Source organism: Canis lupus, chromosome 4 (genome assembly GCF_048164855.1).
Source record: "Canis lupus baileyi chromosome 4, mCanLup2.hap1, whole genome shotgun sequence".
Lineage (NCBI taxonomy): Eukaryota > Metazoa > Chordata > Mammalia > Carnivora > Canidae > Canis > Canis lupus.
The window spans coordinates 8760160-8778533 of record NC_132841.1 but is presented as its reverse complement, the minus strand read 5'-3'; the positions used below and the strand labels follow the sequence as shown (position 1 = coordinate 8778533).

At 46.4% G+C, this 18374-nt stretch overlaps 1 protein-coding gene across 8 annotated transcripts in view; it reads left to right on the top strand.

Annotated features, from left to right (window-relative positions):
* The window catches only part of DISC1 (DISC1 scaffold protein), a 349132-nt gene that overhangs the window by 48389 nt on the left and 282369 nt on the right, over nucleotides 1-18374 (top strand). For all 8 annotated transcript variants that reach the window (XR_012029320.1, XR_012029321.1, XM_072823068.1 and 5 more), the window contains exons 2-3: nucleotides 1491-2485; nucleotides 10869-10938. Coding sequence is in view for 6 of the 8 variants with exons in the window: in XM_072823068.1 (XP_072679169.1) it covers nucleotides 1491-2485; nucleotides 10869-10938 (1065 nt within the window). In the remaining 2 variants the exon portion in view is untranslated. The remainder of the gene's footprint in view (nucleotides 1-1490; nucleotides 2486-10868; nucleotides 10939-18374) is intronic.

Below are 18374 nucleotides of genomic sequence, written 5' to 3'. Positions count from 1 at the left end.
GGCTCTTTGGTCCTTAGTTGCTCAAATTCATGGTCATTGTGCTAATTGCCCCAGGGATTATCATTGACATTCTTTCCAAAACTGGTGTGTGTCATGATCATAACACAGGGTGAGCCCAAATGCCCAGTGCTTTCCACTTACCATAACAAAGATCCGGAGGCTGTCCAAGTTCTGGAGACAGGGTAGGATGTGTGGGCCTGGCATGAAACTTTGTTCCACTCCTCACCATGGGCTGTAGTATACCTACAGCCACGTTCAGCACTGCCTGGTCTTACTTGTATGCTTTCCATCTCATCTGATTCATGGTGTGGCGGGGCTCCACGGTGAGAACACTATGTGGGTCAGGAGAGTCAGGAGACTGTGATGCTGGTCACTCAGTCACTTGCAGGGGTTTCTGAATGCCAATTTCTCTGAGCCTCAGTTTCCTTAACTGTAGAAGGAACAGGAAATTCCTTTAAGGAAGTTATACTTCCTAGTCTGGTTGATTCGCATAACTTTGGTAAGGAGCAAATGAAATTAATGTAGATGATGCCCATATTCTGAGTACCAATGTGCTGTGCAATAGAGAAATAATAACTAACATCTTCAGCACACTTATTATGTGTGCTAGGCCCTGTTGTAGGCTGTCTACCTCTAGTGACTCATTTAGTTAAGTCTCACCCTGCGAGAGAGGTACTGTTAATGTCTCCATTTTACTGAGAAGCAAGCTGAGGCACAGAGAGGTTAAGTAATTTGTGGAGGTGAACAGGCAGCAATGGCACAGCCAGGGCTTAAGCCAGGCAATGAGGTGCCAGAGTCTGCTCTCAACTGCTATACAATCCTGCCTGAGAGCTATCAGCATTTTTTATTGTTTCTATTCCTTTTGCAGAGCTCGAGGGGGACATAGTCCCTGGTTTGTTGAGCACATCAAGCAGGGCCTCCCGTGGTCCACTGTGAGAGATGAACTGATGGCCATAAATTGTGCCCCAGCTGGCTCTCCATGGTCCAGAGACGTGCTGGGACACGGAGAGCTCAGATAATGAAAACTCACATATTGTTCAATAAGGAGCTAGAATAAGCGATCGGATCTTGTTTTGAGGAGTGTGCTGGCATTTGCCTCCCAATTGTTTGCTTTCAGGCCCACTCTGGGATAAAAGTGCTGCGGTGCCTAAGAGCCCAATAGGCAAGATGCCAGAGGGTTCAGAAGGAGCCGGCGAGGTTGTAACTCCAGTGGGCATGTTGACATGCTGGCATAACTCACAGCAACGCCAGCTGCTCTGCTAAACAGAAGAGCGGAGACGCTGTGTTTCTTCTGTGCATTCCAGGCAAACACTTGGAGAAGATCGTCAGAATCTTCGTCCCGGGTTGGCCCCGTGACCACTGAGCCAGCATCTCCCTTTGACAGATGCACAGAGCGGCGACCTCTAAACCTAAGATGCTCTCCAAATGCAGTTCCAGCTGAGCCAGTGAGCTTTGCGTGTTGATGGTGCTGTTTTCTCTTTTCCTCCTAGGCAGCCAGGATTGCATACCACCTGCAGCGTCTTTTCGGAGGAGGCGGCTGGCACGGAGGCCGGGCTACATGAGAAGTGCAGCTGGGCCCCGGATCGGGTTCCTCTACCCAGCAGTGGCCGCTCCGTTCCAGGCCCAGGGAGGGGCATGCGGTGAGGAGTCCCACCAGTCTGAGTCCAGGGCCGGACGGTGTGGCCTTGATTCTGGAGGCCAGTGGCGAGGCCCCTCGGTTGGGAGCCCTGTTCCTAGGAGCACAGCAGCCTCGGCTCCGACCTCTGGGGGCTACCTAGGCCTGGCTCTGACCCCTGTGAGAAGGCCCTCGGGGCTCTTTGGGATTCAGCTCAGAGCCGGCACCAAGCCACCTGCCAGGCCAGCCAGGTCGTGTGGCCCTGGGGACACTGGGTGGCAGGGGGAGCTCCCATCCATGGACAGTTCTGAGGCTCCAGGTCCTGGCCGGGATGCTGCTGGAGGCGGTACCTGGACAAAAGGCTGTCTGTCCCCAGAGGAGGCAAGTGGCAGCAGCTACAGCCTTGGAAGTGTCCCCAAGGCCCCCCCAACCCCTGCTGGCTCTCAGGATGCCTTTACGTCAAGCTTTAGCTTCATACGGCTCTCACTTGGCTCTGCTGGGGAACGTGGAGAAGCTGAAGGCTGCCTGCCATCCAGAGAGGCTGAGACCCCTTGTCAGAGCCCCAAGGAGGCGGAAGTGAAGGCTGCCAGCATGGACAGGCCCCACGAACATCCTCGACTCTTCTCTCCCCACTTCACTCTCAAGACTATTCCCAGCCTGGCGGACTCTGCCCAGACCACAGGGGGCAGCCACAGGCCGGAGTGTGACATGCTTTCTTTGTTGGACACGGACACTGCCTCCTCCTGCTCCCCAGGCCCCTGGCGGTCTGAGGGCAGCAGCCTGGGGGAGGCTCACCTTTGGGAGACGCTGCTCAGGAGGTGCGAGCCTGTGCTGCTGGACTGCCTGCTGAGCGACCGGAGGCAGCTGGAGGTTGGTGTCTCCCAGCCTCTGGGGGCCCGCGAGTGTCACGAGCTCAGGCCAGCTTCGGGCAGAAGGCAGGAAATGAGTAGTTCTGGGGTTGACCACCGACTTCCCTCTGGGAGCTGCAGCAGCTCCTTTTGTAACTGACGGCAAAAAGATGTTGCCGTAGTTCTGTTTCTTCTCTTTCTGTTTGCACACAAATCTGTTCTTGTTCTTGTCTTCTCTGTCACTTGAATGCTCAGATTTGCTCTGTGTTGAGCAGCAGGTTCCTCTGCAGTTCCTGGCCTACGTGATGTGTGGTTAGCTCTGCCCAGCTCTGCTTTGAAACAGGGAATTGGGGGCAGAGGCAGGGGAGCTGGGGCTGGCTGGCCTGTGGTTGAGTGGTGTGAAGATGGAGATTGACGCACCATATTGGGGGTGAGGCTGAGCTTCATTTGCATTTCCTGCAGCCCTTGCATTTCATCCTGCTCAGTGGGCCCTGCCTGACGCAGCCAGGAGACTTTGCTCCTGGTCATTACTTTGGTCAGGCTCTCAGTTTCCTTATTTAAAGATGGTAACCTTGCATGGGATTTTCTGTGGCTGCAGTGAGAAGCTAAGGGCTTTTGGAAGCTAGAGGGGGCTGTATACATGCAAACTCTGGCATCATGAGTGTGTTGTGCACCCTGTTATCAGAGAGGTGGTTACAACTGTGAATAGGCAGGGTTGTTCTACCTCCAAAAAATCCGAAGAGAAACCCAGCCTGAGATGCTTTGTGGCTGACCCATTGGGCTATGTGACTGCATTTTCCTTCTGTGTGCATATGATGTGTGTGTATGTGTGCTGACATTTGTACACATCCACAAGGAAGTAGAACAGCTACTCATCAGGCATTTGGTGGAAATACCTGAAAATGTGAAGGTCATGTTCATTCCAGCAATTGCATCTCATTTACTTTCAAATCTTTATGTGTGGCCTGATGTTCCTGGCCCTGTCCCTGTTTGCCCTGTGCCAGCCCTTGGGGACCCCAGCCATATGATTTATATCTCAAGGAGATTGTGAAGCCAGGCTGGATATGCAGACAGGGCTCTGTTCCCAGGTGATGCACAGAACCCTCTAGTTAGATGTGTTCAAAATTGATGTCATTGTCTTCCCCAGCAAACCTGTTCTAAAGGGCCCTAGTCTTGGTACATATATTTGTTGATTTTAATTAAGAGCATCCGTTCAGTTTTTTAGAGAAATTGCAAGCATCTTCAACACCTCTCTCATCCTCATAGTCCTGCAGCTAACCTCCCTCTCACAGCCGCAGCCTCTGCCCTGGTTCAAGTCCTTGTTATTTTTAACGTGGGTTTTGTAAGAGATTCTTGACATATTTGCCTTTCTCAGTGTCTCTTTTCCAGTTCATTCTCCGGATGGCCAGCAGAGTTATCTTCCGGAACACTGGTGGGATAGTGTTATTCCTTGGCTTGAAACCTTTGGTGGCTCATTGCTCTTCTCGGGATGGTATCCAAGTTCCTTATCCTGATAATTGAGACCTTTCCCAACCTGCTCCAGCCTGCCCCAATGCCTTACTCCTGCTGGCTCAGCCATCTGGTGCTGCTTCCTGTTCCTGAAGACACTAGGGAAAGCTGTGCCTCAGGCCTTTGGTTACAGTTCTCTCTGCCTAGAATGACCTTCCTACACTTTTCTACCTGCCACGCTCCTATAATCCCTTTGGTGTGGGTCTGAAGCCATCTCCTTGTGAGATGTTTCCTATCCTCTCTGGGCCAAATGATGCCCTCTTTCCATGTTCCCATAGCACTCTGGACATGCCCCATGGCACCACTCATCACATTTAATAATAATTTGTGGGTCCAAGTTCTGCACTTGACCATGAGCTCTGTAACCACAGATCATGTGTCTTAGACAGTTTTGAGTGGCCTGATGCCTTGCATACTTCTTGGCCTTCAGCTTTCAGCTTTGCTTGATTCATTTTTATTTTTAGTGAAATGATTAATCTTGCTAAGAGGGACCACAGATACCTAACTGACAGCTTTCTTGGATTGCCTGGCTAAGGCACAAAAGAGAGTATGAGAGGCAGATAGATATACAAGGTGTAAAGGGGTTCTCATCACCAATTCCAACCTCAGAAAGGTGTTTGTCTCTACCATCAATTCTCCAATACAGGTCAGTCCTGTAACTCAATGCAGGTCTGACCACATCTATCCAGAGGGAATCTCAGATTCCACAGCTTGAGCGCTCAGTGCCACAAGACTGCCTGCCTCTTCCTCAGATGCCAGTTGCAGGTCCAGGCTGTCACCTGTGCTTCTGACCCACTGGCTATAGATCGGAGGTTCCAACAACACCTCTCTCCTTGGGTTCGATTAATTTGTTAGAGTGGCTCCCAGAACTCAGAAAAACATTTTACTTAATAGATCATACGTTTACTATAAAAGGCTATATAACACAAGAACAGCCAGTGGAAGAGATGCACGGGGCAAGGTTTGTGGAGAAAGGGCGTGGAGCTTCATACTTGAACGTCCTCATGTTTACCAACCTGGAAATCTCTCCCACCTCTGTCCTTCGGGTTTTTATGGAGGCTTTATTACATAGGCATGGCTGATTAAATCATTGGCCATTTGGGACTGATTCAACCTCCACCCCTCTATCCTCCCTGGTGGTGGTGGTGGGAGGAGATGGGGGGAGGGGGCTGTAAGGTTCCCAGACCTCTAATCACGTTGTTGGTTCCCCTGGCAACCAGCCCTCATCCTAAGGTGTCTTCTGAGAGTCACCTTATTAACATAACAAAAGACACCTTTCTAACCCTCTTCACTGGAAATTTCTAGGGTTTTAGGGGCCCTGTGTCAGAAACGAACAGCCCAGATACGTAGCTCTTATTAGGAATTTCGAGGTTGCAGGCACTAAGTGGAGCTTTGTGTCATCATACTTTTCTGACTGTAAATGCCATTATTTAATGTTTCATTTCCAAGATCTCTTAAAAAAAATCTCAACAATGTATATCTGTATCTCTCCATCTCAAAAATTCAAGTTTTGACTCAAGTGAAGCACAAGTACAATGCAGATCATGGCCCGCTTCTCTCCCTCCCAAATAGCCAAATGAACAGAAACTCACGTTGGCAGTGATGCCTCTGCAGTCCACGTGGCTTCACTGGGTTTCTTTCTTCTAACTTCTCTTACCTGCAGGTAACTGACATCCTTCTGAGAATCTTATTTTTAATAGACTGGAGTCTGTGAACCCGTAAGCAGTTGTGGCTCGTGGGGCCCAGCCACGCCTCGGGCTCACCATGCCAGCTCCCTGAGCCACGGGGTCGTTGCAGGGCCTGAGAGCTGGCCTTCCAGGGGCTCTGGCTGCAGAAAGCCAACCTGACTTACTTTTTGGGTTTCATGATTTTTAGGTTTAAAAAAATATGAACCACCCTAGATACAGCTCTTCCTTTCACCTTTATTACCAGGCTGTGGGATTTATTTATTTATTTATTTATTTATTTATTTATTTATTTATTTATTTATAAAAAGATTTTATTTATTCATGAGAGACACACAGAGGCAGAGACATAGGCAGAGGGAGAAGCAGGATCCCTGTGGGGAGCCTGATGTGGGACTCGATCCCAGGATCCTGGGGTCATGACCTGAGCTGAAGGCAGATGCTCAACCACTGAACCACTCAGGTGCCCCAGGATGCAGCTTTTATTTTTTTATTTTTATTTTTTAAAGAATTTTATTTATTTATTCATGAGAGACACACAGAGAGAGAGGGAGAGACACAGGCAGAAGGAGAAGCAGGCTCCATGCAGGGAGCCTGACGTGGGACTCAATCCCGGGTCTCCAGGATCACACCCCGGGCTTCAGGCGGCGCTAAACTGCTGCACCACCGGGGCTGCCAAGGATGCAGCTTTTAAAAGAATTGATTGATCATAGCCCACTAGAGAGGTGTTCCTTGGGGAAGAAGGGCAAAGTGGCAGCCAGTTCACCCTGGGGGCTTACACGCCTAGGGCAATGCCTGGCCCACACCTCCTGCACCTGTGGGATTCTGGGGGATGAATCAGCCCTGCTGTCTCTGGGCACCTGCTGGGGCATGTGTTACTGCTTGTGATCCCAAGACTCCCTGCAGCGGGGCACATTACTGGGACTGCCTGGGTGCTAGCCTGGCATTTTCTTCTCCCAGCTGTGTGCCTGTAGGTAATTTGCTTAATTGTTCTGTGCCTCTCTTGTTAGAAGGTGGACATAAACCATAGTACCCCCCTCATTAGATTCTGATGAGGGTGAAATGTGCTCACACTTGTGGATTCTTCAGACAAGGTCTGGCACTGAGCAAGTACCCAGATTGTTGGTCACTGTTATCATTAAAGGAATAGCTCAGAAGAAGAGGATTTGGGTCAAAAAAATCAAATTCACCCTTTTCCTCGTAGTGCACATTAAACTCATATCCTGTCTCAAGTAATGGGATCTGGACACAGTTTATCCATAATTTAAGTACCTTTGTTTGTGGTAAACTAATACCTGGATGGCAAAGAACATGATGCGGTTTTCAATTATTTGAAATGTGTGGAGGAGGAATTAGCTTTATCCTGTGTGGTAGCAGTGATGGAAAGAACTCTGTCCAGGGCATAGGATTTATAGGGAGGTAGATTTTGTTTCAATAGGAAGAAGAGGCTCCTAACAGCTGGAGTTGTCTAGAATGAGGGAGGCCTTTTGCGGGGGCCGGAGGGGTGGCTTCTTTCCTATCATGTTTGTGCAGAGGCTCCAGATTGCTCATTCAGGTTACTGGAGAGGCATTACGGATTTGGGAGATGTCCTTTGAAAAGACTGGGATTCGGGCAGCCCGGGTGGCTCAGCGGTTTAGCACCGCCTTCAGCCCAGGGCCTGATCCTGGAGATCAGGATCGAGTCCCACACTGGGCTCCCTGCATGGAGCCTGCTTCTTTTCTCCCTCTGCCTGGGTCTCTGCCTCTCTCTGTGTTTCTCATGAATACATAAATAAAATCTTAAAAAAAAAAAGACTGTGATTCTAGTGTTCTGGGGCCTTTTAGATATTATATTCTAATTCCTTAACTCCTTCTCCCTTCTCTTTAAGTGAAAAAGCAAATCTCAGGAATTTGAGTTTTAGCTCCTTTTAAAATATAGCCGATCCTCAGTATTTGTGGATTCCATCTGAATTTGTGAATTTGCTTACTTTCTACAGTTTAACGGTAACTCCAGAGTCAGTGCTTGTGCTGCTTTCCTGGTCATTTGTGGAAGTGTGCAGAGGGGCTGAAAGTTTGGGTTGCCTGACGTGCACTTCCCAGCTGAGGCTGAACAAGGCGATGCTGCCGTCTTGTTTCAGCTCTCTTCCTGTATACAAGTGTCCTTTGGGTGGTCTACTTAGTGCTTTCTTTGGAATTTCACTGTTTACAGTGGCCCACTGGCACAGGGCTGTCAGGTTGCCTGGTGCTCCCAGGTGCTCCCAGGCTGCCAGGTGCCCCAGGGAGGAAACGTGTGTTGGATAAGCTCTGTTCCGGCGTGAGCTGTAGTACTGTGGCCATAAGTTCTGTTAATGAACCAGCAATATATGTTAAAGAAGGCATCTTTAAACTGAAGCACACATAAAACAAGGTTAGGCATTGATCAGCTGACAAAAACGTGATCAGAGGCTCTCTGAAGGCTGGTTTCCCCGGGAAGCGGCGGTTTAGTGTTTGCTAACTGGGCATTTCTGATGACTTTACAGAACACAACTACCATGAATGAGAAGTGAGAATGTATAGCTTATACTGTTTGGAAATAGTCACCCAGGGACGTTACCAGGGCTTGTGCGGGGCTGAGAAAATTGTGATGAGAGGAAATGCTAGCTGGGTGCGCAGAGGAGGCAGGCGGAGAGAACCTTGCAAGTTAGCCCTGCCTCCGCTTGTGGAAGCTGCAGGAAAAGAAGGGAAATTGCCTGCCTCGCATGGTTGTGTCATTGGATAAGACGTGACCATCAGTGGCCCTGCTTCCAGCAAAGATGGGTATTGAGACATCTCTCAGGGCATCAGCTCAGGGACCTGCAGGGCTAATTGGGTGAGAGGGAGAAGATGAGGTGGATGCTGGCTAATATGTGAAATTTTCCATGACTTTCTCTTCTGTAATTCTTCTGCTTAAGCTTTAGTAACTGTTTAATAATACCCCCTCTTGGGAGCGGTGCTGGTAATAGTATGCTTTATGTGGCAGTTGAGCCACTCATACAGATTTTCTTCCATCCCTAATATGTACGACTACATTACTGGTACAGTTTTCAGTTGTAACATGGACCAACTCAAGGGGTTAATGTAAACATTCATTCATTCAGAAAGTATTTAGGTACTACTTGTGCCCAACTTTGGAAATTGTATTAGAATAGGTTCGTAGCAGACAGTGACATGGCATTAGAGCCTTCACAGGGCAAAGTTGTGTTTTTTGCTTCGAGTTCCACAGAGGTAGCTGGGGGATCTGCTTCAGGGGGTCGCTCAGGAACCCTGCCTGCACCACCTGAACATATGGTCCCTCAGTCAAGTGGACAAAGAGGAAAACAGTAAGGGATCCTACAAGAGCAATTAAATGCTCAGTGCAGCAGGGACCTCCAAGACTTGCACCCGCACCCCATTACCCACTGCAAGGCAGGGAGGGTACACATCCTTCTGTGTGCCCAGAGCAGTGGAGAACTGAGTACGGGTGAGCCCTGCCTTTTTCTGCATGAGTAGAAGAGAGTTCTTCCCTTAAAGATGCTCAATTGGGAACGGAGCGCACAAATGAAATGACACAAAACAATAGCTGTAACATGGTGTTCGAATTACTACGATAATTTCTTACAATTCCATTCATCCAGTGGCTCAAATCAAAAACTCAGAATCATTTTGACTTTCTCACCCCCCACATGGGATCTATGAGCAAATCCTGTTGGTTCTATCTTCAGATACTTTCGGAATGTGCCCGGGATCAGATCCCTTCTCACCATCTTCACTGTGCCCAGTATCATTCAGGCTACCATCACCTCCATCCTGGGGGATTTCCATGGCCTCCCCTATCATCTGACTTCTGCCCTTGCCCGCAGGAGTTGGAATGGAGCTGTTCAGAAATCATTCAGGCGATGGATTCCGACTGCCCCCCATCACCCTCAGAGTAACATAAACACTTTTCAAAGGTCTTCGTGTATCTTCATGATGCATTCCTTATCACTTCTCTGACCTCATCATGTATAATCCCCCCTTAATCAATCCACCCCAGACCCAGTGGCCTCCTGCTTTTACTTGGCAACATTAGCAACACCTCTGCCCAGAGCCTTTGAGCTGGTTTTTCTTTTTGAAATGCTTTCTCCAGGAGTCGCAGGGCTTTCCCTCTTAAAACTTTCAAATCTTTGGTTAAATGTCAGAGAGATCTTATTTAAAGCTGCAGTCTCAGCATCTACCAACATTCCTGATGCCCCTTACTGGGTTCTATGGTTTTTCTTCTTTCTGAACACTAATCTTTTTCTAAGACTCCAGAAAATGTACTTATTATGTTAATTTTTATCTTCCTGCTCAAGAATCTATGTCCAGAGATGGCTAAGAATCTTGTGCTGTATCCTCAACACTTCAGATGGTGCCTAACACCTAGGAGACACTCCATAAATATTTGTTGAATGGCTTACATGAATAGGAACAGGCACACATCACAGAGACAGTACCCAGGAAGGACATTTTGCACAGACTGGAGGGGGTGATACCTCAACTGGATATTGAAGGAAATGTAGATGTAGCCAGGCAAAGCATGGAGGAAGGTGTGTTTCGGGAAGTAAACCCAAATCCTTTCACTGATAGGCCTAGAATTATCTTCAGAAAATCCCGGGCCTCCTGTCAAGAAGAAAAACAATTAAAAATGAATGTGTTGGTAACCCTCCGACAAGCGATGGGATCACTGCGTCTATATGTGGGTTAAATAAGGTGATGCTCTTTTCTGGAAGGATTTTGTGAAGTCCTTCTTGTCAGTCTCAGTCAGCCAGCAGGGCAGCCTGCCGAGTTAGAGTTCACTTTCTTCTTCTCTTGGCTTCCCTTCCAGTCTTGGTGTGTTTATCTTCATCATTTTAATGTGATTTTGAGAACAGAGACCATTTGGTCAGGTCAGGAAGTTTGTGTTCCTTTTCATTATGCATTTTTTTTTCATGCAGATAAGGGTACAATGTGATGTTTTTGTTTAAAATAACTTTCTAACTCTTTTTGTGGATTTTATGCTCAAATTACACTTTCTCTTTATATAACTTTTTCTTTTTTTTTGAGAAACTAATGCATCTGGCATTGGAAAAATGTACATTTGTGGTTCTTTTTTTAAAGGAGAATAAAGAACTTCAGTTTTAAAATCATTTCTAAATGTTTTTAGCTTTAAAAAAATAAGTTTGCTTGAATGCTATTCTAATTTGGCTTTCATTTTCTTTCCCCTTCAAACCAACATAGGTAAAATCCCTAAGATTAAAGCTTCAGAAACTTCAAGAAAAAGCAATTGAAGATGATGATTATGATAAAGGTGAGTTTTGTTTTGTTTATTGATTATTTCTTCTTTTCCCTGGAATGTCCCATTTCTCTTCTACCCTCATTTATACCTATTTTCTACCCCCCAAATGAATTGTGTAGTCTTTTCTCTGATCACCTCCACTCAGTAACAATTGATTGTTTTATAGCACTATTATTTTGTGGATATAAAAGGACTTTATGAGCATTAATCCTTTGAATTATAAATTTGTTGATTACCCTGAAATACTTGGGGTATTTGGACAATGAAAGCTATTAACTCATCATCTGCCTGCCTAACATGTGATAGATCTATAATTTATTATTCATTGAAAAATATTTGTTGTATACCTATTATGTGTTAGGCAATGTGGCAGGAATAGGAAAGTAAGGTGGACACAGTATCTGACCTTGTGATGCCTATAAATATGAGCTCTCATGGAACTTTTTGACTTCATACTTTCCAGGACCAGAGATAGGAAATGAAATGGGTTTGAGAAATGCCAGGCTGCGCCAAAGGGGTCAAATGTACCAAATTTTCATGTGATATCCCCAAACATCCAAGCTAGAAAAGAGAATTCACAACATGAGACCAGAAGATAGAGGAATTGATTAGATAGAAAAAAACAAACAAACCAACAACAGTTAAAACGAGACATTGTAGTAGGAGCTGGAGCAGAAGCAGACAAGGACTGATGTGGCAGCTGAATGGACATGGGGTAGACTGGGTCAAACGAAGGATTTCCAGTATGGTTGGCCTGGGAAGAGTCTTTAAGACTTTGGATGCTGATTGCCACATTTTATACCCATTTCTGCTGGATGTGGGGAACAGAGAAGGCTTAAAATAATTTCCAGGTTCCCCTAGACATTTATGAACATGATAGATCATCTTGGTGATAACCAGATTTAGCACACTCAGAATAGGTCTGGAAATAGAATGTAGACTTAAGGATTCTTCTGGAAGCTGGTTCGCCTAGAGGCTTGGGTCTTCAACATTACTGACCTATATTTCTTATTTCCAATAAATATGTCACAGACCATTGGCACCGGGATGCCACAGAGTGGGATGAGTGATTTCCAAAAGGAGGTTGCAAATCCTATTCTAGAAACACCCAGAGCTGGTGTAGTGTTATTACATTTACCATTGAGGTGAGGTGGAGTTAGAGTGTGATGGGGTGGGAGGAAGGAGAGGAATCTGGGAATGGAGGTGGAACTCTAAACTCTCCCACTCTTTCTACAGGCTGTCTTGATTTCATGACAGCACTGGGCAGAGACTGAGATGTGTGAGAGAGGAGGCGAGTCTGAGGCAGAGTGCACCTTGTGAATGGGCACAGCTGTAGGCAGAGAGCAAAGGAGCAATGCCTGCAGAAGGGGCACTCACTAACTTTTGTCTGTGAGGGACAATTGAGCCTAGGTTTGAGGCTCTCCACTGCTGGCCAAATTAATTTTCTTTGGCATGGGCCTTTAGCACACAGCTCTCGCCCTAACACACAAAACTGAAGACATAGGTGGAAAAACAGGCTCTCTTTTTCTGATCAAGGCCTGGGGAACTTTCTGGACTTGGTTTTTGTAGTGGGCTTCATTAAACAAAGGCTCACTTCTTTAGTCTTTTTTCCATATATCTCCAAAACACACAAGAGAACAAGATTGGATAAGATAACGCCACATCAGGGAAGCCAAAGGAATAAAGACACCTTTATTTAGCGTTCTGTCTGAATTTCTTTGTCCTGTTTCTATGTCGAGAATGAGAATGTCTCCTGAATGAGAAGCTTGGGGGCAGGCCCAGCAGTCTGTTTTACAAGCCTTCTAGTGGTCAGGAGGCATGCTGGTATGTGAGAAAACACTGGCGCAGGGCTTTACTCCGCGGAGGACCAGCCTTGTTGCATAGCAGCCAGCTGAGTCCTGGGGGCAGGAGCAGGAAGCCATCAGGGGCTGTGTCCCTCTTGACGCATCAGGAGTCTGTGGACGGGACAAGCACCCTGGGAAGCACTTAACACACAGAATCACATACTGACCCCCTTCTGTTTAAACTCCCAAATCTGCAAACCTGGTTCAGTGTGTTGAGATGTGAATGCTCTTATGAAATGTGCAGAGGGCCTGGCCCATAGTACGTGGGCAGTACGTCAGAGTTTTGTGATGAACAAGGAAGTTACTTGCTGCTGAATGCACAGGGGCCACGGATGGCCAGCTGGAGTGAGCACAAGGATCAAGCACTCTTGCCCCCTCAGGATGGGATTACTTAGCTCATCTGTAGTCCCCGGGATGAGGTACATGAAGGGGAGATATTTGTGTAGAATTTGTCTCATTAAAAAAAAAATATCTATTGAGCATCTATTGTATATTACAGTGCTTCTCAAACTTTACTGTATATAGGAATCATCTGTGGAATGTGTTAAATGGACATTCTGATCAAGTAGGTCTGGGCTGGAGTGGAGACTCTCCATTTCCAACAAGCTCCCAAAGGGCACTCTTGCAGCTGTCCAGAGAATTGTACTTGGCATGCTGGTGGGATACAAGGGAGACATGGTCCATTTTATTTATTTCTTTTTAAAAAAGATTTTATTTATCTATTTGTTAGTTCAGTGCGAATGAGAGGAAGGGCAGAGGGAGATGGAGAGAGAGAATCCCAAGCAGACTCCACGCTGAGCCCAAAGCCTGACGTGGGGCTCGATCTCACAATCTGAGATCGTGACCTGAGCTGAAATCAAGAATCAGACACTTAACTGACTGAGCCACCAAGGCACGCTGATGCAAGGCCATTTTATTTTATTTTATTTTATTTATTTATTTATTTTTTAATTTTTATTTATTTATGATAGTCACAGAGAGAGAAAGAGAGAGAGGCAGAGACACAGGCAGAGGGAGAAGCAGGCTCCATGCACCGGAAGCCCGATGTGGGATTCGATCCCAGGTCTCCAGGATCGCGCCCTGGGCCAAAGGCAGGCGCCAAACCGCTGCGCCACCCAGGGATCCCCCAAGGCCATTTTAAATGACACATTGAGGGGATCCCTGGGTGGCTCAGCGGTTTAGCGCCTGCCTTTGGCCCAGGGCATGATCCTGGGGTCCTGGGATCGAGTCCCACGTCGGGATCCCTTCATGGAGCCTGCTTCTCCCTCTGCCTGTGTCTCTGCCTCTCTCTCTCTGCCTATCATGAATAAATAAATAAAATCTTAAAAAAAAAGGACACATTGAGCACTGTCCTTAGGATTTTCATCTCAGGGAGTTTCTGACCAGGGAGAGGGGAGGTAGCACAGTACACAATAATGATAGTAAAGTTACACATAACACGTCCCTTAAAATATAAACTAAGGAAGTTCCAAAGGAGGAGAAACTACTTCTGCTAGAGGTAAGGATGAGGGTGAGGATCAAAGCTCTCTGGAGGGGGTGGTAACCTAGGTGGGCCTTGGAGGGAAAGGAGGATGCGTCTGGAAGGGCACATTAGAGAACACAGAGAGGTGTAAAAGCCACTGTCCCACAGTGTGGTTGTCTTGAAATGGGATGTGAAGTTGGCTATGGTCTGAAATGGATCACCACAGGGCCCAGTGCACGGACTGGCATGCAGTAAGTGATCCATACATTCTTGTAAACTAATGGCCAAGTCATTCGGGAAGTTTGGTTGATATTGAGGTGGAGAGTTTATTGTAATGAGATTTGTTGAAATACGATTTGAGTAAGATTTCCTTTCTCACTTGGTTTATCTAGGGTTACTAGTAAATGTTTCAAGGATTGTGATTTTGCTGTATACTCAGCCTTCACAGTCTTTGAGTGGACTCACTTCTGCTTCAGTGTTAGCAGCAGTGGTGGGGCTGTGCTCTTTCTCAGGGGAGCCCCCCAGGGACTGCCGGAGTCCACGAGGTTTGCCACGAGAATCTGGAGGGCTCTCCCTTGGTTTTGTTACTTTTCTCTCTTTCTTTTTAGTTTCACTCATAAAAAATGACTTTCTGTTCCAGACAAAGGAGCAATTGGCACAGAATAGAAAGTTCCATGTTTTATCTCCTCAAAGTGCTGGCAGATTTACTCACTACTGCCTTGTGGGAAAACCCCAGGGCTCTAATTACACCTCTCCCTTGCCTAGGAAGTAAAGTTAATAATTCCTTATATTCTTGCATAAAGCTGGGAGAGCTTGGGCAGGAAAAGAATAACACCATTTGGTACTTGCTTAAGAGTTTCTCTGCAGAGGCTCAAAACGCCTTACTGATTTCATCACGTTAGTGCTTGTCTCATGTCTGTGGTCAGCTGAAGGGCAAGTGTGGGACCTCAGAGTCCTGCAGAAGGAGAAAGTGCTGTCCCGAGATGGGAGATGGAGGGCGGGGTCTGTGACCGGCTGAGAGGGAGAAAAGGAGAGCGTGGGCAAGGATGTCCAATGTGGTTGCTGTTTCAGCTGCTTCTGCACTGACATCTGGCCTGGAACGTTCCCCTGCCTGTGACCATATCTGCTGCTCACTCCTGAAGCAAATGGAATGAGGTTGTGGGGAAGAAGGAGAAAAATTTCAGGAATTCATCATTTCAGGGACTCACATCACTGTGATATATAGCACAGCTGGCTTTACCCTGCTTGCTTAGGATTTCTTTCTTAGTGTAAAGAGTGGTCAGCACTGAATTGGTTCCTCTATCCTTTGTCTTCACCAATATCCATTATGACAAAACACAAGTATGACGTGAGGCATTGGAAAGAGGAATGATGACAGTAGAGGTCAAACATAAAACCACTCTAGAGAGTGACCAGCTGTTTCCTAAATTGCCATAATCTTCATTTTTTCTTTAAGCAAGATCGGTCTATTTACAGTTGCTCTTTGCTCTTTGGTGATGGTGTATAAATCATCCAAGTTGACAGTCCTGTTTTTCAGGGAGGACCTCATTCTCTATCTCCTTTAGGATTTGGTGTCTGAGTGGCTTCCTGGAGTCTCATGCTTAGAAACAGAAGCTCTGCTTCCTCTACTCATAGCCCTGGATGTGATAGAGCTCTTTCAAAATGGGAGTGGGTGCCATTTTGGGGTCCGTAGAAGAGAAATGCTATTTTTGGCAGCCTGTATTGCTTTGTGTTCCTACTGAAAGAGTAGACTGCATTTGGCGTCTGCTCAGAGAGACATGACTGGCACTTAAGATGTTTACAGAGAAAAGAGCTGCACTGAGTACAGAGGTGGACGGGGGTGCAGTTTCTGTCTGCAATACCTGTGCTCATGCACTTCTCTTCCTCCCCGCATGCAAGGTTTAGAAATATCATCGCAGTGGCCTGCTATCTACCAGGTTCTCCCTCTAGGTTCTGAGGAGTGCTTGCAGTAAGTACCAGGAAAAGAAGCTAAGACAATGCAACCAAATAAAGTAAATGGCATTTTGTATGCATTGTCTATAGGTTTTTTTACATGTGATATGTATGTTAATGTAGAGCTGTTGCACATCTGTTCCATGTTGGGCACTTTCCCATATGTAGTTATTACATCCCAGGATCACTGTGGGAGGAATTGATACTGCCCCTGTTTCTCTGGTGAGGCCACAGACACTGCTCAGAGGGGACCAGCTGTGTCCTCAGGCCACCCATATCTTTGCCTCCTGTCCTTGCTGGGTCTACGAGCATTTTGTATCCCAATGTGGAAAACCGAGTTTTGGAGGAGTTGTGGCGACCAAACCTAGAAAGTTTCTGGATTCTGGAAACTCTTCTTTCCATGACGATTAGGGAAGAAGTGGAGGAGGGCTCCACTTGGGATGCATCAGGAGGATTTTCTATGATTTTATCTAAAACCTTAGGGTATTAGGAAGTTCGCATATGTATTATTTCAATTTTAACCTTCAATATTATTCTCACAAAAGCAAAACCTTGTGTGTCTGCTTCCTCTTATTTTAGGTAAAAACTTAAAAATTGAGAGATGAGCTATTTGTGAAAACAAACATTGTAAAAAGAGAATGCAGACAAACACCATTTACTTCACTTAGTTTGTTGTCTTAGCTTCTTTTCCTGTTTATAGGAGAGTTTATGTTTGTATAAGTTAAGGTCCAATATCTCAGCCAATGCTGGCTTTCAGGTCATTGTTCATATTTGCAGTTTGTGTGTTGGCATTTTTCATGAGTGCTAGGAGTGTAGTACATCGTGTGACACCTACTTCAGATGTGAGCTTTATGCACAGACCCAGATGGTTTATCTGCATATGGTAAACTTCCCTTTCATTTGTAGCACAGAATGTGATTTCAGCGTGACGCCTTTTTTCCTTGGTGTTCCAGCTGGGTGTACACTCAGCTACCTCCTCTGTTGGGGTGTTAAGGTTTGGAATTTATTAGACCTTCAGAACTTTGGAGGTGGAAGCACAGAGGAGAAAATGTCTTCTCTTGATGGCCACCTTACCATCTGTTCCCCACATTGATGGACCTCTCCCTTGCCTTCCCTGGCTCTGAGGAAGTCGTCAGTCCTGTAGGGATTGCATGGAGTACAGCACATTATTCACTATGAAATCTGACCATCAAGGCTAGACATGCTGCTGAACACAAAACATCAAGACAAACAAAAAAAAATCTTTTTCCCCCTCCATCTCCTTCCCGTTATTAAGCACTTAGTTGAAACTTGGACACACTTTCCTGCTGGCTGAACTGTAGCATGTTTTTAATGAGTGGTAGCAGGTGGTTGTGAAAATAGTGGACACAGCATCTTACTCTCTAGGAAACTCTACAAGTGACACAAGTTTCTCAAGCTGTAGAGTCTGGTGATGGGAGCAGGAGGTTGGGCAGAAGTTCCTCTTGCACTTACAAGACTGATTTTGAAGCATATCCCACAGAGTTTTCTATGTTCCTGCCACCTTCCCTGAGTGGCTGAGAGGCAAGCTGGGAGCCCAGGAGAGTAAGTTCACCTGGGGAGATATTCCATCTGGGCCTGAGGAACTCAGCTGCTCTGCAGGTAGCCAGACAGGACAAAGCAGTGACTTATATTGAGGCTGGCTAGCTGGGATAGTTTTTCTGTGAGAGCACTTAGAACTTTAGAAATGTCAGCAATTTTACTTTATTTAGCAAGTGTTTTCAAGGATTGCTTCCCCTCTTTCTACAGATTGAGAACTGGAAGGGGTGTGTCTGTGATCAGGAACAAAAACCTCAGCATGACTGAATCTTCCCACAATCATTTCAGGTCCAAAATGTCCCTGCTTTTGGTACAGATGGTAGATTTACCCTTAAAGGGAGATGCACGGTGTTAGTCACTCAGGCTATTATCACAAAGCACTGCAGACTGGTGGCTTGAAAAATGAAAATTTATTTCCTCATAGTTCTGTAGGCTGGAAGTCAAAGCAGGTGTTGGTGGATTGGCTCCTTTTGAGGCCTCTCTCTTTGTCCTGTAGATGACCGTCTTCTCCCTGTGTCCTCATGGGATCCTCCCTCAGTGTGTCTGTGCTCTAATTCCCTCTTTTTAGAAGGACACCAGTCATTTAGGATTAGGGCCTACCCAATGATTTCATGTTAATTTTATAACTTTTT